Source organism: Anguilla rostrata, chromosome 13, assembly GCF_018555375.3.
Source record: "Anguilla rostrata isolate EN2019 chromosome 13, ASM1855537v3, whole genome shotgun sequence".
In the NCBI taxonomy this organism is placed as follows: domain Eukaryota; kingdom Metazoa; phylum Chordata; class Actinopteri; order Anguilliformes; family Anguillidae; genus Anguilla; species Anguilla rostrata.
The window spans coordinates 4,264,756-4,291,143 of NC_057945.1; the positions used below are offsets into that span (position 1 = coordinate 4,264,756).

General features: G+C 42.5%; 2 protein-coding genes across 2 annotated transcripts in view; one reads left to right on the forward strand and one right to left on the reverse strand.

Moving 5' to 3' along the window:
* map3k12 (mitogen-activated protein kinase kinase kinase 12) overlaps positions 1 to 6,997 on the reverse strand; it is a 57,137-nt gene extending 50,140 nt beyond the window's left edge. The window contains exon 1 of the mRNA XM_064304376.1: positions 6,823 to 6,997. The gene's annotated coding sequence lies outside the window, so the exon portion shown is untranslated. The remainder of the gene's footprint in view (positions 1 to 6,822) is intronic.
* Positions 6,998 to 20,940: 13,943 nt separating this feature from the next.
* myg1 (myg1 exonuclease) overlaps positions 20,941 to 26,388 on the forward strand; it is a 34,125-nt gene continuing 28,677 nt past the window's right edge. Inside the window, exons 1-2 of the mRNA XM_064305055.1 lie at positions 20,941 to 21,281; positions 21,706 to 21,818. Of these exons, the coding sequence (XP_064161125.1) occupies positions 20,988 to 21,281; positions 21,706 to 21,818 (407 nt within the window). The 5' untranslated portion in view covers positions 20,941 to 20,987. The remainder of the gene's footprint in view (positions 21,282 to 21,705; positions 21,819 to 26,388) is intronic.

Sequence of the window (26,388 nt, forward strand, 5' to 3'; positions counted from 1 at the left end):
ATACAGAAATACAGACATACATTATGATGTGAATGTATTGTTATTGTTACTATTATAATTATAAAATGCAGAAAAAAGAAAATAATACAAATAAATAAAAATTAATAAATTAATAAATAAAATTAATATATTTTTGGCGGCCAACCACTGTCCTTCAGCTTGGACATGTAAAGATGTACTTAGCTGCTATTGGAGCTGTTGTCCCATCTGGTAGGATTTGTAGTTTCTTCTGTTTTGTTAGGGAATAAAAGTCTCTCTCACATTCAAATTTAAAATGCTTTATTTGCTCTCCAACGAAAAAATGGAATGGTTAGGTATCATGCAGGCTAGGGAAGTTTGGGTGTATCCTTTTAAAGCTCTCTGTAATGGTTAGTTCTCATGCAGGCTAGGGAAGTTTGGGTGTATCCTTTTAAAGCTCTCTCTAATCTAATGGTTAGTTCTCATGCAGGCTAGGGAAGTTTGGGTGTATCCTTTTAAAGCTCTCTGTAATGGTTAGCTCTCATGCAGGCTAGGGAAGTTTTGGTGTATCCTTTTAAAGCTCTCTGTAATGGTTAGGTATCATGCAGGCTAGGGAAGTTTGGGTGTATCCTTTTAAAGCTCTCTGTAATGGTTAGTTCTCATGCAGGCTAGGGAAGTTTGGGTGTATCCTTTTAAAGCTCTCTGTAATGGTTAGCTCTCATGCAGGCTAGGGAAGTTTGGGTGTATCCTTTTAAAGCTCTCTCTAATCTAATGGTTAGGCCTCATGCAGGCTAGGGAAGTTCGGGTGCATCCTTTTAATTTAGAAAAAATATTTTCTCTAATTCCTTGACATTTATAATATCTGGTGAGGAGCTCTGTCTCTGTGTGTTACTGGTTACAGTGGGAGCAGCCAAGGCTGCCGATGGGGGCTGAGCTCTGTCTCTGTGTGTTACTGGTTACAGTGGGAGCAGCCAAGACTGCCGATGGTGGCCGGCCTGTAGTGCTTGGCTGTGCTCGCTCAGTCTGTATTTTGTCAACGTTTGTTTATAATTTTTCACCGCAGTCAGATTGCCTGCCGCACTGTATTCTCGTTTTATTAAGAGCATTCTAATTTGTTTAGATTTTTCGAGTTTCCCCGTGAGTACTGTAATTTTGCCTTTGTTTCGTTATAATGTGGCTGACTCCGACTGGTTCGGTTATGAGAGCGCTGTCCTGAGGTGAGATGGTGCTAGTGGGGGTTAGTGGGGGTTAGTGGACTCTCAGGACCTGCTGAGTGAGGGGGCTCTTCTCTGGGGCCCTAATGCTCCTGGCATGACAGAGGTTTATACTCTCAAATTCAAATTCAAAATGCTTTATTGGCATGAAATACATTTGTACATATTGCCAAAGCGTACACACAGAAACAGGAATAGGAATACAAACAACATGAAATACAAACAACATTGTGGTAACGACGATGGTACTCTCTCTCTCTCTCTCGCTCCCTCCCTCCCTCTCTCTCCCTCTCTCTCTCTCTGTCTCTCTCTCTCACTCACTCCCTCACTCACTATAAACTAATAGGGAACCTGCTGAAATTTGTAAATACCTGGGGGCTGCAAAGCACTTTGATCGACTGATGATGACGACAGCAGGTTAGTAATTAATTTCTCATTTGTATCCTTGGCCCTTTCTACATTACAGTAATGTAATTTAACGATTTTACTGTTATTTTTATTTATTTCTTTATTTTTATTTTATTTTTGTCTTTGTTTGCTAGTTCATTACTATTATTTTTTTAAATGTATTATCATCTTGTTATCCAAATAAAGGGCTTTTCAAATTCTCTCTCTCTCTCTCTCTCTCTACCTCTCTTTATCTCTGTCTCAAATTCAAATAAATGCAAAAAATAAAATAAAAATAGACCAAGACATGAAAAAACCAGACTGAAAGAAGCAGAAAGTAAACAGCTGCTATATTGTCTTCTGTCAGTGCATAGATTTATGAACAGCAGAAATGTTCTCCCTTGAACTGCTTTATAACATTATCACACATTCCCAAAGGTATTAAAATAGTAAATGCATAATTCAAGAGCATAATTCAGTGAGATATAATGAATGCATGTTTAATTTATCGATTTATCATTTTGGTAAACTATTGCCAAATTAGCTATTCATGTGAAAATAAAAGCATAATAATATATAATGAGAACCAGCCAAAAATGCATTATTATATTATCGCCTTTTAAGCTTCAGAAACTAAGCATATAAACTTTAATTTTTACATCCTTTTCACACAAGGAACTAGTTTAGTCGGCTTTCTTTGAACTTTTTATTTGGTGTTACAGCTTGAAGTGTGGTGCCAGAAGACAAGCATGGTCTGGAAAAGGCATTTTAGATATGTCCTTTGATTTATACTCAATACTTTTTCTTAAATATCACAGAATTCTGTTGGATTTTTTTTACTGCTACAGTACAATTCCTAGATCATGATAGCCCTTGATCAACTACAACCAAGTCCTTTCCAAACATATGCCAATTTTATTTTTCCCATAAAATACTCCTGGCTTAATTTTTTTGTTTGCACATGAACAATTAACATTTAACTACACTGACTTTCATTCATAAGGTTTACTTCTGCTTCTGAATTTTTGGATTACTTCAGAAGATTAAACGCTTCTTGCAGGCGTGTGAGGTGGCTAAGCCAGTTAAGGCTCTGTTCTCGACCCTGGAAGGGCCCGCGGTCCGGCGGTAAATCCAGTCTGTGGCACTGCCAACGGGGGCAGAGAGGCGTGTAGTGTGGCACACAGGTGGTGCTCGCATCGCCCAGGGATCGAAGGGTTTCTGTTGGCTTTGGATACAGCCTCTCAATGTGCATAGTGACCCTGCTGGTTACAACAGGGATTAACATGACTAGGTATTCCAAACTGGAAGACCCTAACACTAACCATAACCCTAACCCATAAAAACATTTTTGGTAATTTGTTACACATTTGTGCCATGATCATCTGTGTAAACATGGAATAGCTGAGGTCCCAACACTGATTCCTATGGGACTACACTTCCCACAGTACCTTGCTCAGACAAGACTCCTCCTACTGCAGCTGTTTCATTTCTACCAGGCAACCTTTTTACCAGGCAAACTGCCTGTGAAGTAGAAATAAATAAAAAATAAAAATAAATAAAATAAAATTTTAAAAAAACTTTGTAAATTCCTCAAAATATCTTTTTTGTATCTTTACTGTGTAGTAAAGATACAAAATACTATATTATTATTTTTTCTAAAAAAGCAGCAGTCTCCAAGGAAAATGAATATGGATTAAATATTGGAAGCTTAAACCATAGGTCAGGACCCAAAACGGGTCATGGGGGGAGAGTCTGAGGAGGTCCTGGAGTCTGTAGTCCACTAGGCTGTGCTGGTATGTGTATTTGACTGGTCCTAAAAAGTATTTCTAATTTGGGTCCCATTTTGTTAAAAATTTTCTTAATTAACATAAATTTATTAAGCGTGGTAACTCACCCCTCTATCAAGTCTGAACTATGTATTCTCTCACCTGTAGTCCTGTTCCTTCCTTCCTTCCTTCTGTCTCTCTCTCACACACACTCTCTCTCTCTTTCTGTCTGTCTCCTTCCTCTTTTTCTTTTTCCAATGAACATCACTGTCATTTCACACCAGACATAAAGTAACAGAAAATGTCCAAGGTGTTCTGCCTTTAGCAGAAAGTTTAGCAAAAAAATCTGTCTGCCAAACAAGAGAGAGTAATTAATTTGCAATGCAATCAGTTCATATAAATCTTCTTTCAGAGTCCCTTCATCATACATTAAAGATTTAATTAGAGCCCTCAAACATTCCCCTTTGTTCCTTATACTGAGTACAGTGTAAATACCAGTGCAGTCTAAAATAAAAACACCTGTTTTGTGTTTTTACAATTTGCATTTGGACGATCATTTAGATACATAAATTAATAAGTCTTGACAATTTAATCTGATTCTGCATGCCTACGTAGGCTGGAGGATGGAAATGCCAGAAGAGAGATTTTGATTTGGTCAAAAGAGAGATAATCAGTCTTTAATCAAATCTGCCATACGACCGACTGGGTGACTGAAAAAAAACAACAACAACAAAAAACCTGCTTACCCATGACATAATAGCCAGCCAATCCGCATCCTCTCTCACATAATCCCACTGAACATTCGATGTTTAAATAGATTAAGTTCTTGAATCACCCCGCCGCCCCATAGTGCATTCGCCAAGGGACATTCGAGTCTAGATCGTTAAGTTCTTGTAGTTCCCACATATAGAATGACATTTAAGGGTAATGTTGACTGCATGTTTATTCTCGAACGTTTACTGCCATGTGATTTAAATAATAATAACGGATCATTCGCAGTTCATTGTCATAATGTGATGCACGCGGTGTACTATTGTAATGATCGAAAGCCTACGTGCAGGTGTCAGTCGCATCTGAGTGTGCTGTACGAAATGTGTCACCAAAATATAAATACACTCTTTCTCTAAATGTGTTTACTTGATGTTCGTTGCTCGCCACACGAGTGTAAGGCAGCGTTGGATTGTTGAGAGGCGGCTATGTCTCTTTCAGGACCACGGAGAGCTCAACTCAAACGCATCATGCTCTCTGGAGAAAAAACTTTATCATTAGATCAGCTTTATTTGCGAGGACTTGCTTCATTCTGTGTTCCAAAATATATAATATATTTTATTAAGAATAACAACTGAACAATCAAGATGATTAACCCTCGCTGTATCACAATGTTCAAAGATCATTTTAATTGTCAGCCAAACCATGCACATATTAACCGGATTGAATCGATTCTGCCGTGTCTCCTTTATTAGAAAAAATCAAAGCGAGCCGAAAATCACACAGTTATTGGATTACGAGCTGCAAATGTCATCATGCTTCATGGTCAATGTGGTTTTCTTTTTTCAGTACTGTAATAATATATTGCGGAGGACTCGTGTGGACATATTTTACAGCGTTTCAATTGAAAAATGGCTGGTCATACACTCACTTTTTGTTTTTCTTAACTCCTTAAATCCCCCTATTTCGGCTCATCGTTGTGCATTCTCATCCTCAAAGGAGATTTTCCGTCCCTGGTCTCCTTTAGTGCCAGATTACGCTAATGGGTCTTGTTCCTGGAGATCAGTTTACAGGCAGCCTCGGTCCGTGCGGGTCAGCGCGAGAATTGAGATGCACTATCGATCATTATGAAAGTCTTCCCTGCGCTATCGTTTAGCCGTGACACGTACAAGCCGCGGTCATGCATGGACAGAAACAATACAACAACGTGGTTCCACCGCACTGACACAAAATTCAAAATGGCAAGAAAAGTTCATTCGGAATCACTAACCCTGAAAAGTAAAACACGCCTCGTGCAGACGAGCGAAATTACCTTCAGACATAATCGTCTCTATGCCACAGGCAATGAGCCAAACATATAAATCTGCACAACCCGACGGCCCCAGAAAATGTGTAAATTAACCATACTGTCAGAATTTTGTCAAAGTAATCTTCGTAGAAGCAGAGGCTTGTGGGTCGCTGAGCAGACGGCGTATGTTTAAGGTTCCCCTCGTCCTGTCACGGACTGTACTCAAAGACAAATGTTGATGGGTCTAACAAGCGAAACCCTACACCACTTAAGAAAATGGAGCGCCCGATCTATGGTTATCGATTTAATTGTGCTGAAAGGGGGGCGGGGAGTTGCGTGGACGCTTCGATCGTTATTCTCTCTGAAGTGATATCACAGCGCCCCCTGGCCGCCAGGAATATTTGCTGGACGTCTGGATAAAAATATACTAATTTATTCTTTCAGGCACAGGTCGAAGGGTCAGTCTCCAGAAAATTACTCCAAATTTCCCAGCGTGAAATTTCGCAGAAGAAGGTCCAAAGCCGATTCGTACGGAGTTCACGTGTTTAAATACGGTGACGTTCATCGGGTGATATGCAGCGTTTATTGATCCACACCTTGAGCAGTTCTTGGCACAACCATGAAAGTAATTTAGGACTTTCAGTATTTAAGCGTGCGTCATGATCTCTGAAGTGTTTATCTCGATCTTTATCTCCATGACTTTATTTTAATGAGCATGTCTGGAAAGTGAACGGTTTCAATTGATTTCTAATATCCCAAAAGCTGTAGAGTGGTTTATTGAAATTGAACAGAATAATACTAATGGCACCATGGGTGTTTTCAAAAGCTAAAAATGTACTGCTCAGAACTAAATGAATGGTAGGATTTCATCATGAATTTCTCAAAAATATGGAAAAATTACATAACGGACCCAATGCGTCCTGGACTGAAGAAAACAGCTGCCACGCGCACCAGGCTTCCGTCTGACCGCCGTATTCTAACGCTATGCAGCATCACACTGCTACACAAAATGACTTCGCGTGCCTGAACTTCGATGCACGAAAAAGGACAAAAATCGTGCTCACTTTGCGACTGACGCAAGATACAGACAGACGATAAGATTTGTTCTTTTAAATCGTCTCGAGAAATGTGCACAAGCAACCTCGGTAAATATCTTAGTGTATCCTACACTGCGTTTAGCGATGTCTGTAAACATCCGTATACGCAATTTACAGCACTCGCCCCTGAAACTACACACGCCCGGATATTTTCGGGATGTTGACAGAATTTGACCCATCCACGTAGGTTACATTTATGTTACATTCTGCAATAACTGTTGAAATATACTCAAATTGCTTCGTCAGTGAGGTGACCGACGCAAAAATCGTTTTTTTCATTATTGAATATCGCCACGTAAAATTACGGCGTCGCGTATACAAAATAACACCGAGAGCTGCTTTGCTAAATCGGTCAAATAATTTATACGCAAATAAATTGTAATAGACATAACCCAGCGTCTTACCTTTGCTGTGGACAGTTCTCGCGTCGTTGGCTGAAGAGACGTAACGTTAGTGAAAGGGTCCGAACGGTGACAAAGAACGGCCCGGATTTTAATTATTTTCGCCTCTGACTCGCTCACTCGGTTGTGTGAGCGTTGAGCGTCCGTGCATGCAGGGTCGCTACGTCAATACGCGTCCCATCTGGCTAATTGTGATATCAATACAAATCTGGGAGTCATGGACGGGTGAAAGAGAGGGGGAGGAGCTGTCTCTGCACCTAGTGCTGAATCAAACTCACACATTTCCGTGCGGTTTGCTTTGCATTGACCGTGCTCTATACGTACGTCAGAGTTTAATAATCTTATTCATGAAACAATCAATGAAAGCCGTGTTTTGTACTGTTTTAATATTTTCCTTTGAGGAAGACATTTTCTTTCACCCCCCGTTTATCCCGTGCCCAGATTCACGTGAGCGAATCCGCAGTCGCATCCTGAACCAATGAGGAAACAGGACCAATGTACAACCTCGAGGCAGCGCGATAGCGGCAGAGCGCTTATTAAAAAACAAACAAACAGATTTGTGCGTTATTGCGGGGCGTTACTGGGATCTTAGCATTACTGCAAAGTTCTTACGTATGTAACGTATTATGTACACACGATGTAGTTTAATGAAATGTACACAATTATATGACATGTAATTACGTATATTACATAAACAAACATTTAATGCGCGGATCACTATTCCCAACATTCATTATCCATCATAGAGTGTGTATGCATTTGTGTGTGTTTGTGTGTGGGTGTTTTTTTGTGTGTGCGTGTGTGTGTTTGACAGAGTGTGTGTCTCCAGGTGTGTCTAATAATATTTGCCAGAGAGGGGACATATTGGATGATGAAGATGAAGGCGTTAGAGATGAAGTGGGAAGCCAATAAAGATGCTTATCAACCAACCAATCAACCAATCCAATCAACCAACCAATCAATATTTATTTTGTTCACCACAATTTATAAATTGTCACACAACACTTCTCAGTGAACATATTACAGAGGGAAAATACAGAGAGAAAATCGGGAAACGATAAAAAATGTTCCCCTTTGCTGCCTTATGTTGTGAGATGTTAGAATCCGTTAGACACACACACATTTTGGAAATGACATTACTCACAGGGGCTGAGGTACTGTAGATACAATGGCCCTCGTTTCTGAAACATGCGTACACTCATATTTGATTGTAAATTCTGTGTATGAACGTTTCCACGAACATTTTGGCATTTATCTTTTTTTAAAATCTGTATTTGTTCATGGCTGTTTCCTTTTGCAAATCACATGAACAGGATTGTGCATAAAATTTACAAAGAATTCCTCATCTCATACACCTGGGATATAATACTAATAATAATAATAATAACAATATCCTTGCATTTATATAGCACTTTTCTGAATGCTCAAAGTTCTTTGCAGCGATGAAGGGGAACTCACCTCACCCACCACCAATATGTAGCACCCACCTGGGTGAAGCACGGCAGCCATTTTGCGCCAGAAAGCTCACCACACATTAGCGAAGGTTTTAGCCAATTAAATCAGGGGATGATTTGGTGGCAAGTTTGCGAGAGCCAGATCTGGGATTTATGCACAAAAACAAAGGTTTGCACATGTGTCTGTCATGGTTCTGCCTTTTCTGTTCCGGTTATTCCTTTTTTGGCCACCAGTTGGCGGCATTTCACATCTTTGTACTGTGGTTCGTTCGTCTGATTGCGTTCTCCTGTGTTGATTCCATTATTGGTGTCTCGTTATCCAATCGTTGTGCCCACCTGTGTGTCGTTATCCCTCTCCTCTCTGGGTTTATTGTGCATTGTGTTCTCCTGTGTGTTGTTAGCCCTCTGTGAATATAAGTCTTGCTTCTCTGTCACTCAGTATGGTGATCCTACTGTTGTGCTCCCTGGCTGTTTGGTCCCTGTGTTTTGAGAATTTTGAGTTCCCGCTGCTTGTTTCAAGTTTTTTCGAGTGTTTTGAGTTCCTCGTTGTGTTTTTCTGTTACAAGCATTCATGTTGGTTATCTTGTCAGCGAAGTCTTTGTTTAAAACTTGGCTTTTGGACTTCCTGTGTTTTTGCTCTGCGCTTGGGTCCTACCTCAACAAACCCTGGCATTGTCATGAATCTCGTACTGTTTAGTTGTCTGAACATTTTTTAAGAACAAAAGAAAATAATTTAAGAGATGTTTTGTGAATAAGGCCCGTTGTCTTCTGGACCTCAAACATCTGAGATGAGAGTAAAACGGTCTCCTTCTCCTCCAGCTGCCGGGATTAAGCCATATTCTCCTGCTCCATCCTTCTGCTCTTGCTCAGGCAGGGCTGAACACTCCTCTTCCTCCTGGGCCTGCTGTGTGTGCAGGTCCTCATTATCACCAATCACACGGGCCAAATTGTCTCATTTTCTCAATACACTTACTGTGGTTTAACTGTCGGTAATGCCTCAATAAGATGTTTCACGTTGGGACACATGATGTTGGTTTTCACCTGTCGTTCATGAACTTATTGAGAAATGCAGCTAAAATATCAATTACAGAAACAGGACTAATGAGATGGCTGAGGGCAGACGTTGGCACGAAACCCGGAGACGGACACAATCCTTCTTGCCCGTCGCTGTTCTGTGGAGTTTCAGCTGCGGCTGGCATCACGGGCGGGGCTAGGAGAATCCAGCCCTCCAAGCTCCAAGAAGGTTCGATACCACCTGGAATCTACAGAAGAGCTTATTGTCCAGAAATGGACGTGACTCAAAATCCTGTGACTCGCAGCACGCCACAGATATAATTTATTATTGATGCCTCATAGCGTACACACTCTACGGTGACTCACTCAGTCCTATGTGTGATTGTGTGGGAGTCTAGACTGTAAGACCTTCACTTAATGGCCTCCTCTGTAAGGATGCATTATGCGGTCAGATGCTCATCTCTGACATTACAACCCATAGACTCCCAATAGCCGGTCTAAAACAGACAGGTGAGCTGAGAACAAAGCACCGTAATGTTTCGAAAATGTATTTCATTACCAACGCTTATTTCATACATTACACGTTGAGACAATTTTAGTGGTACACACGTTTAAACTGCTGTAATACTGAGCATACTTCTCCATTTTTGGTGAGTTGCTGTAGATAAGAGCATCTGCTAAGGGAATGTAATGTAATGTAATTGCCAATTGACCTGATATCAACATGCAGAGCCAGAGACTTTTAAAGTGGTACTTTGAAAATTTTAAAGCGGGACCTGTGGAGAGGGGGGGGGGGGGTTTGGGCTCTGGCATGCTAGAAATACATTTATAATTTATCTTTAAAAAATGTTACAAATTTTAGGAAATCGTGGAGTTTATATTACATAAATATTATATTTTTAAGCAGCCACGTGACCTTGAACAAGATAAACAGCTGTTCTTTTATAAGCATCTCTCTATCACTATTCAACCGTCTCAAATTTAAAATCGCGGGCAAATTAACTGCCATGACTGCTTCTGGCCACTGGAGGGAAGCAAATAGTAACTTCAATTTAAAAAAAATAATTGCGCGATAAGAACATTGAAGACGACAGTACAGGAGGCTGGATGAAGTGACTACTGTGAGGGGGCATCATATGTGTTTAAGAGGCTTTCTGTGGGTAATTATTTCCTTTTTGTGTTCTTTTTTAAACACATTTGCCTGTACGGTGATATTGCAGTAATATGACTTTACAACCTCTCTTCTTTAGGTTCATAATGACTATGAGAGCTTACGAGACCAATCAAAGCTGCAGTGGCTCATCTCATCATTGAATCTTCCTTTGATTCCTCATGTCTGATCTTGTCCCTCCTGTTTCCCTAATCATTGTTCAGCTTTAAACTACTGAGATACACCTGAAAGTAAACACGCTTTGCATGTTCGGGGTTCCACATCTGAGTAGCCTGCATTTGAAGTGTTACGAAAATAACTGCACCATAATCATCTGACTAGACTGCTGAACCTTTTGACTAAAATGTCGAACTCCTGGTTTCAGCAGTTGGCTGGTTGCCAGACACACAGGACAGACCATGATTGATCTCTGGCAAGGGCCTTCGATCTCCTCAGACATTTTATACACTAGAACTAACTCTCTCTTATCCCCACAGGCTTTATTACTACCTGCCTCCTATTCTTCAACACCCACTTCAGAAAACATGCTGTCTCTCCACTCTAGAGCTCTTTAACAAGCTGTACAAAACTCTAATGATTGGCTGTTTGATTCCTTAATTAAATTTTTGTATTGAGTGCATGTTAAACTAACTGGACTCTAACTGGAAAAAAAACAAAAAACATTTGACCTATGCAAATTGCAGATTTGCCAGGGTCTGTAATGAACATAATTATTTAAACAATGCAAATAACCTGCTCATAACCTTACTGCACTATGAGCCTGACCAGGCTGCTCATAACCTTACAGCACTATGAGTCTGACCAGGCTGCTCATAACCTTACAGTACTATGAGCCTGACCAGGCTGCTCATAACCTTACTGCACTATGAGCCTGACCAGGCTGCTCATAACCTTACAGCACTATGAGCCTGACCAGGCTGCTCATAACCTTACAGCACTATGAGCCTGACCAGGCTGCTCATAACCTTACAGCACTATGAGCCTGACCAGGCTGCTCATAACTTTACTGTACTATGAGCTTGACCAGGCTACTCATATAATGGTGGGCCCCTCCCACTGAATCATATAGAGCTCAATGGTGAGCTTATGTCATTGAATCATATAGAGCTCAATGGTGAGCTTATGTCATTGAATCATATAGAGCTCAAGGCAGAACAGAGCAGAGTATTAGACTGAATCTCAGGGTTTAATGACAGAAGCTGCCGCAGAGCCGAGTGATGGACTCAAGTCAGGGGTCTACGGACAGAATGCCTATAAATTTCATCACCGTAATCCAGTACAGGAAGTAGTATTGCCCGCCCAATCCTCTTCCTGCTTTCAGGCGAGAAACAGGGCCTATTTCTGTATAAGAGAACTATTTAATCCACTGCTTGTTATCAACCCAAATACTCATAATAGGGACAAGTTCAATTTAGGGACCCTTCTGCGTATAAATATGAAGTCCTTTGGATCAATCTTATGGGATTTTGAGAATAACATGAACTTGGTATTGTCCTCATTTAGGATGATCAATCATATGATCAATCAGCGCCATGTTACTAACTCTGATGACTAGTTTTGGCAAATGTACAGAACTATATAATATGAAATGATAAACTTGTCAAAATGTCACACACTAGTTTTACTAATGATCATGTGTGTGTACGTTTGTGCGTGCGCGCGTGTGTGTGAATGCGCGTGTGTGCTTGTGTGTGTGTGTGAATGTGTGTGCATGCAAGTGCGTGTGTGTGTGTGTTTGTGCGTGTGTGGGTACGTGAACACGTGTATGTGTGTGTGTAAGTGCATGTGCGTGCATGCGTGCATGTGCATGCGTGCGCGTGTGTGTGTGTGTGCATGCGTGTGTATGTGTGTGCGTGTGTGTGTGTGTGCATTTTTGTGCATGAGCATAGGTATAATAATTACAGCATTAAAGTTTATTTGGATATGGGGCAGATACAAACACGTCAACGCAGTAATAAACAACCTCCCCGTGCATTGCGCATAGCACGCATAGCTAATGCTGAATTCCAGCGCCTGTCTGTCGCAGATGGGTTTGTAAATACACTGTGAATGCCCTGGATGTTAACTATCCGAGCTGCAGATGGGTTTGTAAATACACTGTGAATCCCCTGGATGTTAACTATCCGAGCTGCAGATGGGTTTGTAAATACACTGTGAATCCCTTGGATGTTAACTATCCGAGCTGCAGATGGGTTTGTAAATACACTGTGAATGCCCTGGATGTTAACTATCCGAGCTGCAGATGGGTTTGTAAATACACTGTGAATCCCCTGGATGTTAACTATCCGAGCTGCAGATGGGTTTGTAAATACACTGTGAATGCCCTGGATGTTAACTATCCGAGCTGCAGATGGGTTTGTAAATACACTGTGAATGCCCTGGATGTTAACTATCCGAGCTGCAGATGGGTTTGTAAATACACTGTGAATCCCCTGGATGTTAACTATCCAAGCTGCAGATGGGTTTGCAAATACACTGTGAATGCCCTGGATGTTAACTATCCGAGCTGCAGATGGGTTTGTAAATACACTGTGAATGCCCTGGATGTTAACTATCCGAGCTGCAGATGGGTTTGTAAATACACTGTGAATGCCCTGGATGTTAACTATCCGAGCTGCAGATGGGTTTGTAAATGCACTGTGAATGCCCTGGATGTTAACTATCCGAGCTGCAGATGGGTTTGTAAATGCACTGTGAATCTCCTGGATGTTAACTATCCGAGCTGCAGATGGGTTTGTAAATACACTGTGAATCCCCTGGATGTTAACTATTCGAGCTACAGATGGGTTTGTAAATGCACTGTGAATGCCCTGGATGTTAACTATCCGAGCTGCAGATGGGTTTGTAAATACACTGTGAATGCCCTGGATGTTAACTATCCGAGCTGCAGATGAGTTTGTAAATACACTGTGAATGCCCTGGATGTTAACTATCCGAGCTGCAGATGAGTTTGTAAATGCACTGTGGATGCCCTGGATGTTAACTATCCGAGCTGCAGATGGGTTTGTAAATGCACTGTGAATGCCCTGGATGTTAACTATCCAAGCTGCAGATGGGTTTGTAAATACACTGTGAATGCCCTGGATGTTAACTATCTGAGCTGCAGATGGGTTTGTAAATACACTGTGAATGCCCTGGATGTTAACTATCCGAGCTGCAGATGGGTTTGTAGATACACTGTGAATGCCCTGGATGTTAACTATCCGAGCTGCAGATGGGTTTGTAACTACACTGTGAATGCCCTGGATGTTAACTATCCAAGCTGCAGATGGGTTTGTAAATACACTGTGAATGCCCTGGATGTTAACTATCTGAGCTGCAGATGGGTTTGTAAATACACTGTGAATGCCCTGGATGTTAACTATCCAAGCTGCAGATAGGTTTGTAAATACACTGTGAATCCCCTGGATGTTAACTATCCAAGCTGCAGATAGGTTTGTAAATACACTGTGAATGCCCTGGATGTTAACTATCCGAGCTGCAGATGGGTTTGTAGATACACTGTGAATGCCCTGGATGTTAACTATCCGAGCTGCAGATGCTTCCTCTCAATATCTCCCTCCCCCAAATGCCCAGGGCAGGGGCTCAGCTCGCCCTCCATGAGACTCAGACTGTGCGCCTTCATAACCCTGAGAAACAGGCTAATAAATCAACATTTTATCTGCGCTCAAAAGCTGTCCTGCCAGGCTGTTTTGTGTCAAACAATTTTCCCTCCGTTTAACTAATTATTTCTCCAGCATGCGCTGTGATGTGCAATTAATTTCATAATCTACAATTATGATTTTCCGAGCGTTTACCAAGCCACAATGCCTGAAGGGAGTTCTAGGACAGCAAAACACAGGATTCTGCACACTGATATTGCGGCTGCTTATGACGGCTATGTGAGGTTTCAAATTAAACAGGAGTCAATAATTATACCAATAAAATAATGAAGCTAACACTCAGATAAAGACAAAAAGACAGGGTGTATATAAAGCAGTTTTGGGAAAAAAAGGAATGATTTGACATCAGGAATGGCATTTTTCAAACTGTGGAAAGGGGAAAGCTAAACCATACCCACTGCACCAAAAATGGTTGTTTCTTTCTGCAAAGGGTACCCTTGTCATTACCTTCTGCATGTTCCATTTGCAGAATTATCTTACCAAGCTCATGAAGTGAGAGCAAGCCATGTACATTTTGAGAGAGGGGGTGAGAGGGAGAGGGAGGGAAGGAGAGAGAATCAGATAGGGAGTGTGAAAAAAGGAAGGAGAAATACAAGCGTTAAGCAATTTCCACTTGATTTAACCTGCTTGATGGATGAGAGAGATAAGAAATATTTTTTCGACCTCAGAAGCTGAATTCATTTTGAAACAAGCCAACAGCACTGAGCTCCACTTTTGAGGCTCAAATGCAGAACCGCTGAAATATAATAACCGCAGAGACGAAGTCATACCATCACAGCTGTGACAAACCGCACGATTAGAGTTAGTCATGTGACAGCAGCGGGTGAGAATGTACTCCGAGCGGGAAGATTACACTCTCTAACAGTCTCGCCTGTGAGGTCACAGCATCCGACCCCCGAGAAGAGAGAGGTCAGCGTATCATTATCACTTTTACATGATGCTCAAGACATCTAATCTGGGAAAATAGGCCACTGAGAGGAGACTGTCCAGCAGTGCTGTGTGCCATCTTACACCCAGTCACTCCATCGCTTCAGGGAGTCTTTAGGTTCTCCCCGAGTACGCTTATCTTACTGTAATTTGGCTTTGACTGGCTTACGTGCGCCTTGTCTTCCAACTCCACAAATGTTCGAGCGTCAGAGTTCAGGTGTTGATACTTTCAGAAATTAGGACCTTGTTGTTTTCAACTGTTCGTTTGTCTTTTCATTCATTAAAAATGAAACATCTTTCCAAAAAACAGAAAATATGGAAAATATAGAACAGAGAAAGTAATTCTGATTTGACACGACTGGTCAAGGTCCTGGGATGTGAGTGTTAGTGTCATATTTCTGACAAAACATGCATTGTAATAATCGCCCCATATTTCTGGATCACAGTATTTCACCAGTAAGACAATGCATTGATGACAGACCTGCCAGTTGTATGTTTCTGATCGGAAATAGCCTAGCTCTATTAAGAACTACTGAATGTGCTGCCTGAATGGTCTCCAAAAAAATCTTTATAAATGCCTGTCACCTGCCAATCACGCCTAACAGACAGTGCCATAGACTCCCCACACCAAGCCTAAAGAAAACCTGACATGCTCAAAAGAACTGAGCTCTAAGCATATCGTTGAGTTAGCTGAACCCATGCCTTTCACTGAACACATGCCTTTCCCTGGACCCATAACTTTCACTGAACACATGTTGAACCCATACCTTTCACTGAACACATACCTTTCCCTGAACACATGCCTTTCACTGAACACATGTCTTTCACTGAACACATACCTTTCACTGAACCCATACCTTTCCCTGAACACATGCCTTTCACTGAACACATACCTTTCCCTGAACACATGCCTTTCACTGAACACATGCTGAACCCATACCTTTCCCTGAACACATGTCTTTCACTGAACACATGCCTTTCACTGAACCCATGCTGAACCCATGCCTTTCCCTGAACACATGCCTTTCACTGAATCAATGCCTTTCACTGAACACATGCCTTTCACTGAACCCATGCTGAACCCATACCTTTCACTGAACCCATGCTGAACACATGCCTTTCACTGAACACATGCTGAACACATGCCTTTCACTGAACACATGCTGAACCCATACCTTTCACTGAACACATGCTGAACCCATGTCTTTCACTGAACACATGCTGAACCCATGCCTGCTGAACACATGCCTTTCACTGAACCCATACCTTTCACTGAACACATGCTGAACCCATGCCTTTCACTGAACACATGCCTTTCACTGAACCCATGCCTTTCACTGAACACATGCCTTTCCCTGAACCCATGACTTTCCCTGAACCCATGTCTTCCACTGAACACATGCTGAACCCATACCTTTCCCTGAACACATGCCTTTCACTGAACACATGCTGAACCCATGCCTGCTGAACACATGCCTTTCACTGAGATGTTGCATATTTTGTCTTTGTGCCTGTGTCTCTTTTACTAACCCTTCTCTTAGGAGTATCAATTCATTTTGAGTTGTTCATTCTGGCAAAGGTTGACCCACCAGGTTGCTCTGCCTATCAACAAATTTAGTGATTTAATTGACACCTCTGATCATGTCGAATAAGAGTGAACTGTACGCACTTAATGCAGAACACAGTCCAGCAGGGCTCTCTGCAGTTGCATCCGCACAGTATTTGTACGTCCAACGAAATTATTGCAAACCTCTCCTCTCCTGTTTCCCTTTCCATTCAGTGGCTGGGCACTTAAACAGGACTGCTTACGTTCTGCCGTTAAACGGCCACAACCTGTACCTGTGGGAATTGGGCAGGGTGCCTTACAGCTACAAAATGGAGTCAATAATTGATCCTAACCATGAAGAAGAGGCTTTTTTATTTGCATGCTCCAAGACTGTGGAACACCCTACCAATAGAAATAAGACTGGCAAGCTCTGTCCACTGTTTTATTTTTATTGTTTTATTTTTAACTAAAGACCCATCCTTTACCTTGTTTTTTAATTAATACAATTATGATTACAGACAGATTATTTATTTCTTCATTGAATTCTTTTGTATTGTCCTTAGGACATCTTAATGTTCTTTTTAAATTGTTTTTATTTTTCTGTAGTTGTCATAAAGTGCTGCCTTATTTTACACATGCTATGTTGCTTACTATTATCTATTTTTTAATCTATTTATGTCTTTGTTTTATTCATTCATTTTATTTTTTTAAATGAATTGTCCACTGTGTTCTTAATGTTATTTTAAATGGATTTTAATCATTTTTCATTTTTTCGTCTTTTTAGTTTTATAAAATGATATCTGACAAATGCTTTGTTTGTCTGCTGTAAAGCACTTTGTACTGCACTCCATGTATGAAATGGCGCTATACAAATACATTAATAATAATAATAATAATAATAATAATAATAATAATAATAATAATAATTGTCTGTACACTATGGTTATGGCACTCTCAGTACACTGGGTGGCACTGTTGAGCTGAGATTGGTTTGACAACCGCGGAATGGCCCGGGAATTAACGATCATTTCCCGTCTCTTTTGTCTTCACCGTCGCTCTGTCACACTCGCGCGCTGTGGATCCCCGCTGTCGTTTCCAGTTCACCAAAGTGTCTCTCTCCATCAGATTCACTACAGACGAGACAGAAACGGCAGAACTGAAGGATCAGCAGATAAAAGGGTTTGGGGTTGTAGTCAAGGTCATTTTTCTCTGTGGATTGGCAGGTCTCTCAAACCTTAAAATATACACATGCTTGAAAACACAAAAATGTTTTCAATTATACAATGATTACACACACGTCATGAATAGTAAGTATTTACATTATTTAAGGGATTAACAATAATTATTGCGAAGCACACGTAAATATTCACTTACAGCATAAGGAAACAAATAATTCCACTCAAATTGTGTATGCAGGCACACAGGCACCACGCACGACCATACACACAGGAAAACTGATGCAACACAGTGTAGCAGGACTGCCAACCCAAGCTAAATGCTTGACCAGGGGTGCACGGCAAGAGTTGGTCCGTTTCAGGATTTTGTGCCAAATTCTGCTCTTAATTAATTAGCTCAATCGTATCTTGATTTAACATTTGTATAAACACCAGCTACAGCTGCAGGCTGCAAATGTATCCAAAACATTTTACTGTGCTTAATTTGTAAGTATTTAAACAATATTGAGCATTAGTGGATTAATTAGTGGATTCATACACACGTAAACTAGCTAAATTTCGTCTGTCAGGTGATAATTGAATCATTTTAGAAATGCAACATCTTTGTAAAGGCATCATTTGACATATCTCACAGAAAATGAAATGATTCATCGCTTTGACGGCTGAACAGTCCTGGGAAGTGAATGTGGGACTTTTGTTCTTTGTGGCAAGCGCAGCTATTTCTGACACAATGTGGCTCAATAGGGTAAATCGTCCCTCAATAGACATTATAATTGTCTAATTACGAACAATTAGCAGTTCGTTACAGTTCACAGTGTGCAACTGTGGTTGGGATGAAAACCAGCATACACAAGAGAGAAGGTCCTCAAAATGTGTGTGTTTGTGTGTGTGTGTGCGTGTGTGCGTGTGTGTCTGTGTGTGTGTGTGCGTGTGTGTCTGTGTGTGTGTGTGTATGTGTATGGGTGTGTGTGTGTGTGTGTATGGGTGTGTGTGTGTGTGTGTGTGTGTGTGTGTGTGTGTGTGTGTGTGTATGGGTGTGTGTGTGTGTGTATGGGTGTGTGCGTGTGTGTGTGTGTGTGTGTGTGTATGGGTGTGTGTGTGTGTATGGGTGTGTGCGTGTGTGTCTGTGTGTGTGTGTGTGTATGGGTGTGTGTGTGTGTGTGTGTGTGTGCTGTAGAGCCTGGGGACCCCCTGCAGAAAGAGGCTGGCTGGTCCTCATAAACTGAAAGGCCGGTTTTGCCCTATCACCTATTCAGTCCAGCAGTTACTATTTCTGTCTGTCCTCTTCCTCTTTCCTCCTCTTCTCACCTGCTCCATTCTTCCACCCTAATCTCCATTCATCCTGTCTTCTGGCTTCATTTGTGCCTCTCTGTTAACGTTTGGGGGGGGGAGGGGGTGAGGGGGGTGGGTGTGTGAGGTGGGAAAGGTGTTGAGAAAAGAAAATGTAACTAAAAATAACGTATTTTCAGCTGCTCGCAGGACAGATCTGAGCTGACAGAATGGGACAGCGGGGAGGCATCGCAGTGTGGCAGATTTCACAGCAAGGTGCAAGGTGCTGGAGTCTAGGGAAAGGAATTACTGCCAGTGATGGTTTCTCTCTGTCTTTCTGTCTCTCTCCTCTCTCTGTCTTTCTCTCTCTCTCTTTCCTCTCTCTGTCTCTCTCTCTCCTCTCTCTCTGTCTCTCTCAATTCAGTTTCAATTTCTCTCGCTCTCTCTCCATCCCTCTTTCTGTTTTTTTCATGCTTCAGTAATTATTTTTCTCTCAATCTCATGTTTTTTTCCTTCTTTAATTTAATGAATAAAGCCAGTGCCTTGAATGCTCTAATAAGCAGAAGATCTTTAATTTATAATAGCCTGTGTAATTTATAATAGCCTATCACATGTATGGTTCATTTAAGTGCAAAGTGAACTGTTTTTTTTTTTTTTTTTGGTTTTGTCCAAAAGGGCCATGGCGATGGATGTAGTTCTATCTACACGTGTAGAATGGACCACTGCTTATATTCACAAAGCATCTCACAGAGAAGAGTGCAAGACCCAGGTTCATGCTTCCTCTGGTCATATTGCTTTATGAATGTGAGCCCTGATTTGCAGTTAAGTCCCAGTGTGTCTGTTCACAAGTAAATGCTTTTGCCTTCAGTATCTCCCAGATCAACCTTTACACCGGTGTTGGGCAGATTACTTGGAAAATGTAATCTGCTACTGATTACAACTGACAAGGCCAAAAATGTAATTAGTAAAACAATTGGCTGAATTGCTCTTAAGGCATTATATAATCTAATTATTTTAGGATAACTTCCAGTTGCATTACCTTAGCTTACTCCAAAATAAATGTTATTGCAAAATACATCAGTTTGTCTGTTTCTTGCAAAACTATAGTCCATTATTTTTATTTGAATGTCCAGCTACAATACATGTAAGTCTCACTTGTTGCATGTGAGTGGTGTTGAAGTGTTTGAATATGTGGTGTGTGTCTGAATTGTACGTTAAAGTCTTCCAAAATATAACCATGTCATCTTTATAAAAGTAACCATAATCAGATTTTGTTTATTTATAAATCCATCCTGGGCTGATTAGTTAATTTTTTGCTACCTGTTTTTATGCGAACCAGATTACATGCAATGTACTACTAACCATCACTGCAAGTCGCGACAATAGACAATAATATCAATTTCCAAAATACTATAATATCCAGTATAATATTCAACATTATTCCTACTTTGGAAAACAGTTTTATTGATTGTGTACCAAATATAAAACCACATGCAAATATTATTGAAATAGTAGTGCGTTATAATACAGAAGTGCAAAGTATGATTTACACTCAATGAACATACAGTTATTAATTGTTTACACTACCGGGTGGTCGGGGAGAGCGGTAGCCAGAGAGCCTAAATCGGGATGTACTGTTAAAGTGCAGCTGTACAGCACAGAAACTGTAGCCTACTGTAATGACGAACGAACTCATACTACGTTTAAAAGGACACAGTTAAAAGAAAACCTTCACAGAAAGTGAAAATGACTCCTGCACATTGGTGGTTCTGCAGTAAATTGAAATCGGTTGGCACCAGTTACGGGTGATCAACACGGTCGTACAATTTAACCATGAATGTGAATTAATAAAAAAAAGCCAGGACACTACGAATATCACATCACATCCGCCGGTCCGTCGGCAAAACCGGTCCTTTCCGTTAGTAAGTTAGTGGACTTTAGCTTAGTTCCATGTTCACTTCCGTCCACCTGCGGCGTGCCAGTATATTCAGATCGGCTCTGTCTTCAGCGTTTGTTTTTCGCGGGTCAGCTCCTGTCCTCTGTGTTCCCGAAGCATTCGCTGCTTTGCGTTTCGCTCAGGCGCAGTTCAGTTCCGCGAGCATCCGAAGGCGCTACATGCAACCACCCGAAGCAAAGCGCGTGTGTGCAGAGAACATGGTGCCTAAAATTGGTACCCACAACGGGACTTTTCATTGTGATGAAGTGTTCGCTTGCTTTCTCCTTCGGCAGCTCCCAGAATACAAGGTAAATACATTAAAAACAAAACAGAACAATGCATGCCAACGTGAGCTGGCTTCAGTCTAAAAAGCACAAGTAAAGCGGTCTATTCTGTAAGCCTACCGGTATACACATGCCCGACTCTGTTCACTAAATGGTACGTACCTAGGTGCTAAACTACACTGCCTTGCAAGCGAATAAGGACATAAGTGTATTCCATGGCTATTTAAAAAGCGTGATATCTCTTGACACGCTTCCAAATCTCATGCATTTGTTATTGTATATTAAGTGTACTCGTTATATTGCTAACTAGCCACGCCATCAAAGGGTTGCCAGATATGTTGCTATTTAAATTAATATGTTTATGGTTATACTTGCAGTGGTGTGCAGTTTTATAGTTATGCAAGCTGTCCCATTAACACCTGTTCTCGATTTAATCTAACCCGCCCAGGACGCGGAAATCGTTCGAACGCGGGACCCTGCAGTGCTGGCCACCTGTGACGTTGTTGTGGACGTTGGTGGAGAGTTCGATCCAAAGAAGCATCGCTATGACCATCATCAGAGGTGCGGTGCTGCCCTGCCTACACACTCTTATCCACCACAGAGTGGCCATGTGCTGCATCCTGCTCTGGTTAGGGCAATGCCAGTGGAGACTTACACTCCTGCTGTTCCATTTAGCTCTCTATGGTAGGACCGCTTATTTCACCACTGGTTGTCATAACAATGTCGTTTTAAAGAATCTGACTGTACATTTCATAAGATGGACACCATTTGTAGAATAATGGACTATTTTAATTTCATATGTGTCTCACAGTAATAAGAGTGGCAAACACTGAAGATGGCAGTATAGCATAATGATGATGGAACCGGGCTTGTGAGTGTAGGTTTGCCATATGGGGCTGCAGCCATTGTACATTTGAGCAGGATACTAAACCAGAATCGCCATCAGAAAATATCCAGCTGTATGATTGTGCAAAGGCTGCCATCTGTGTGAGTCATTGTGGGAGACAGCATCTGCTAAATTGCCTAAAATGTAAACGCACAATGAAAATAGTGTCTGGTGTGTACAATTAATCTCTCACAAATGACTCTGCAGTGTTGAGACAGTATTACACATAAAAGTCTTTTTGTCTTTAAAGTCACACTCATAAAATCCAACAAAAGCCCCTGTAAATTGAGGTGTGGCCTTGAGAGGAGACAATGCACACACGCACACATGCTCAAACACACACACACACACACATACTCACACGCACATTCACACTCTCACTATACACACACATGCCCACACTCATGCACACATTCACTCACGCACAGTCACACAGATTAAGACGCACACACGCACACACACACACTATACACACACACGCATGCACACGCACATGCACACACGCGCACACTATACACACACTCATACATACATGCACACTGTACACATGTGCACCACTCACACGCACAGACGTACTCACACTATACACGCACATGCACACTCTACACTCACTATACACACACACTCTACACACACACGCACACACTCATGCACACAGATTAAGACACACACAGGCGCACACACACGCACACACTCTATACACACACACACACGCATGCACACACGCACATGCACACTATACACACACTCATACACACATGCACACTGTACACACGTGCACACACACACACACATTCATATACACTCACACTCACACTATACACGCACACACACACTCTCACACACACACGCGGGGTTTATCAAAGTCAGAGCTTTAGCTGCAGCAATGCAGGAGAGCACAGATCTGGAAGGTTCTTCGCAGAAGCGCTATTGGGTAGTTTGGTTTGTCAGTCACCCGCTCACCCCGCCCCCCGCTGTGGTGTTTTTCTGTAATTGAGAGACGGCCAAAGAGATGTACAGGATGTCCTTTTCCCTGTACAAGGAAAAGCAATTTTAGGATGACACGCAGGACCGTTCGCAGCCCTAGTTGGACCCCACATGAACTCAGCTGGGACCTCAGTACCTCAGTCGTGTACCCAGACGTGTACCCAAACCTGCCGACAAACACCCCTCCCTCACTGCCCTCTACCGGCTGCCTGTAACCAGACGCATCAGATTTAGTACCCGATGGCTTACTAGTTTATTAAGTGCATTACCCCTTCATACACTGTGTGGCCAAAAGTATGTTGACACTAATACTGACATCCAACATCTCATCAAAAATTATGGACATTAATATGGAGTTGGTCCACCCTTTGCTGCTGGAACAACCTCTGGAGCATTGCTACAGGGATTTGATTCCATTCAGTCAGAAGAGCATTAGTGAGGTCGGGCACTGATTGGGTGATTAGGCCTGACTCGTGGTTGCTGTTCCAACTGATCCTAAAGGTGTTGGATGGGGTTGACGTCAGGACCCTGGCCATGGTCATGTCCGCCTTCTGTTTTGGCCCCTCTGGTGGGCCGGCCGGCCGTCCCATAGCCGCCTGAACAGCAGAGGTGTTGGCCATCGCTCTACGCAGACTGCACCTCCGCTTGTTCAGACTACACCTGGGCTCCTCCACCCTGACGCTCTCTGGAACTGTACCGCACCAAACGCCTCACTTGTTACCTCTAACACCTTATTGGGTGTGACTGTGTTTCTGTGCTCTTGTTCCTGTGACATAGTTTAGTACTCAAGTTTTGTTCTTCTGTGTATAACTTAGTGAAATGTTCAGTAGGGCAGTCGGCAGGTTGTCAGTTGAGTCTGTTCTTCTGCTCTTGCTGTCTCTCTTCGGGCCTTCCCCCTCGAGGGAGTGCATCCACTTCTGTTCCTGATATTGGCACTTATGTTTGAGCTAGTAAGTCGCTCAGGATGAGCTTGTCTGCTAAATGCCGGTGAGGTAATGTCTTGGTGTTCAGTGGCTGGCTGGCAGTTTTCTCCCGCATCCCGCGTTGGTTTTTCCAGCAGACGTGGCTCTTTCCTGTGCTGTGAAATGGAAGGAGCCGAGCTGCGCAGACCGAGCCCCAGCGCTCAGATTAGCCTGTCAAACGCACCTGGAGACAACGCTGCCTCCACTCCAGGGCGAGCTCCCAGCCTCCTGCATAAACGTTCAAAGCCAATCGCCTGCATTCACGCACCGTCAGCAGCAGCTGCGCACTGGCGTGAGCGTGTGTGTGGTGTGAGTCCGTGCGGCGCGTGTGGTGTGTTGCGTGTGTGGGGTGCAGCCTGTGTGGCGTGTGTGGGGTGCAGCCTGTGTGACGCGTGTGTGGTGTGCAGTCCTTGTGGTGTGTGGCGTGTGTGGGGTGCAGCCTGTGTGACGCATGTGTGGTGTGTGGCGTGTGTGGGGTGCAGCCTGTGTGACGCGTGTGTGGTGTGTGGCGTGTGTGGGCCGTTGCATTGAATGTAAATGTGCCGCTTCTGTTTTCTTCTCACTTAGGAGTTTTCCTTTGCGCGTTTGTTGGGGTTTCTGCCTGGTTTTTGCCCAGTTTTTCTTTGAATGTCCCAAAGAATAGATTCTTAAATGGAAGAAGTTTGGAACCACCAGGACTCTTCCGAGAGCTGGCCGCTCGGCCAAACTGAGCAGTCGGGGGAGAAGGGTCTTAGTCAGGGAGGTGACCAAGAACCTGATGGCCACTCTGACAGAGCTCCAGCAGCACTTCACTCAATCAGGCCTTCAGGACCTCGGAGCACTGAGACTGCTCACCTTCCAATACAACATCAACCCTAAGCACACAGCCAAGACAACGCAGGAGTGGCTTCAGGACAAGTCTGTGAATATCCTTGAGTGGCTCTGCCAGAGCCCGGACTTGAACCCGAACAGACATCTCTGGAGAGACCTGAAAATAGCTGAATAGCCACTCTCCCCATCCAACCTGACAGAGCTTGAAAGGATCTGCAGAAAAGAATGAGAGAAATACCCAAAATGCAGGTGTGCCAAGCTTGTAATGTCATACCCAAGAAGACTCGAGGCTGTAATCACTGCCAAAGGTGCTTCAACAAAGTACTGAGTAAAGGGTCTGAATACTTATGTAAATTAGATATTTCAGTTTTTAATTTTCTATGAATTTGCTAAAATCTCTAAATCTGTTTTCGCTTTGTCATTACGGGGTAATATGTGTAGATTGAAAAACAAATTTAATCCATTTTATAATAAGGCTGTAACGTAACAAAATGTGGAAGAAGTGAAGGGGTCTGAATACTTCCCGAAGGCACTGTAGTTGACTTCCGTTTCTGCTCAGTAGTAAACAAAATTCAGAGCGTAAGCACTGCAGGTACGCGTTTACAGTGCCAAACTGCTGGTACACGTTTACAGTGCCAAACTGCAGGTACATGTTTACAGTGCCAAACTGCAGGTACACGTTCACAGTGCCAAACTGCAGGTACATGTTTACAGTGCCAAACTGCTGGTACACGTTTACAGTGCCAAACTGCAGGTACATGTTCACAGTGCCAAACTGCAGGTACACGTTTACAGTGCCAAACTGCAGGTACATGTTTACAGTGCCAAACTGCAGGTACACGTTTACAGTGCCAAACTGCAGGTACACGTTTACAGTGCCAAACTGCAGGTACACGTTCACAGTGCCAAACTGCAGGTACACGTTTACAGTGCCAAACTGCAGGTACACGTTTACAGTGCCAAACTGCAGGTACATGTTTACAGTGCCAAACTGCAGGTACATGTTTACAGTGCCAAACTGCAGGTACATGTTTACATTGCCAAACTGCAGGTACATGTTTACAGTGCCAAACTGCAGGTACATGTTTACATTGCCAAACTGCAGGTACATGTTTACAGTGCCAAACTGCAGGTACATGTTTACAGTGCCAAACTGCAGGTACATGTTTACAGTGCCAAACTGCAGGTACATGTTTACAGTGCCAAACTGCAGGTACACGTTTACGGTGCCAAACTGCAGGTACACGTTTACAGTGCCAAACTGCAGGTACATGTTTACAGTGCCAAACTGCAGGTACATGTTTACGGTGCCAAACTGCAGGTACACGTTCACAGTGCCAGGTTACTCTGTTTTTCAGTCAGATTCTTTGTAGCTGTGTGAAACAGAGGAGTTTTTAAGTGCAGTATGTATTCGGGTTAATGGCCGTCCACCATTTTGCGAACGGGCGTCGGATATTCGCCTTTCGTCGGATAGCGTTTCTTTTTC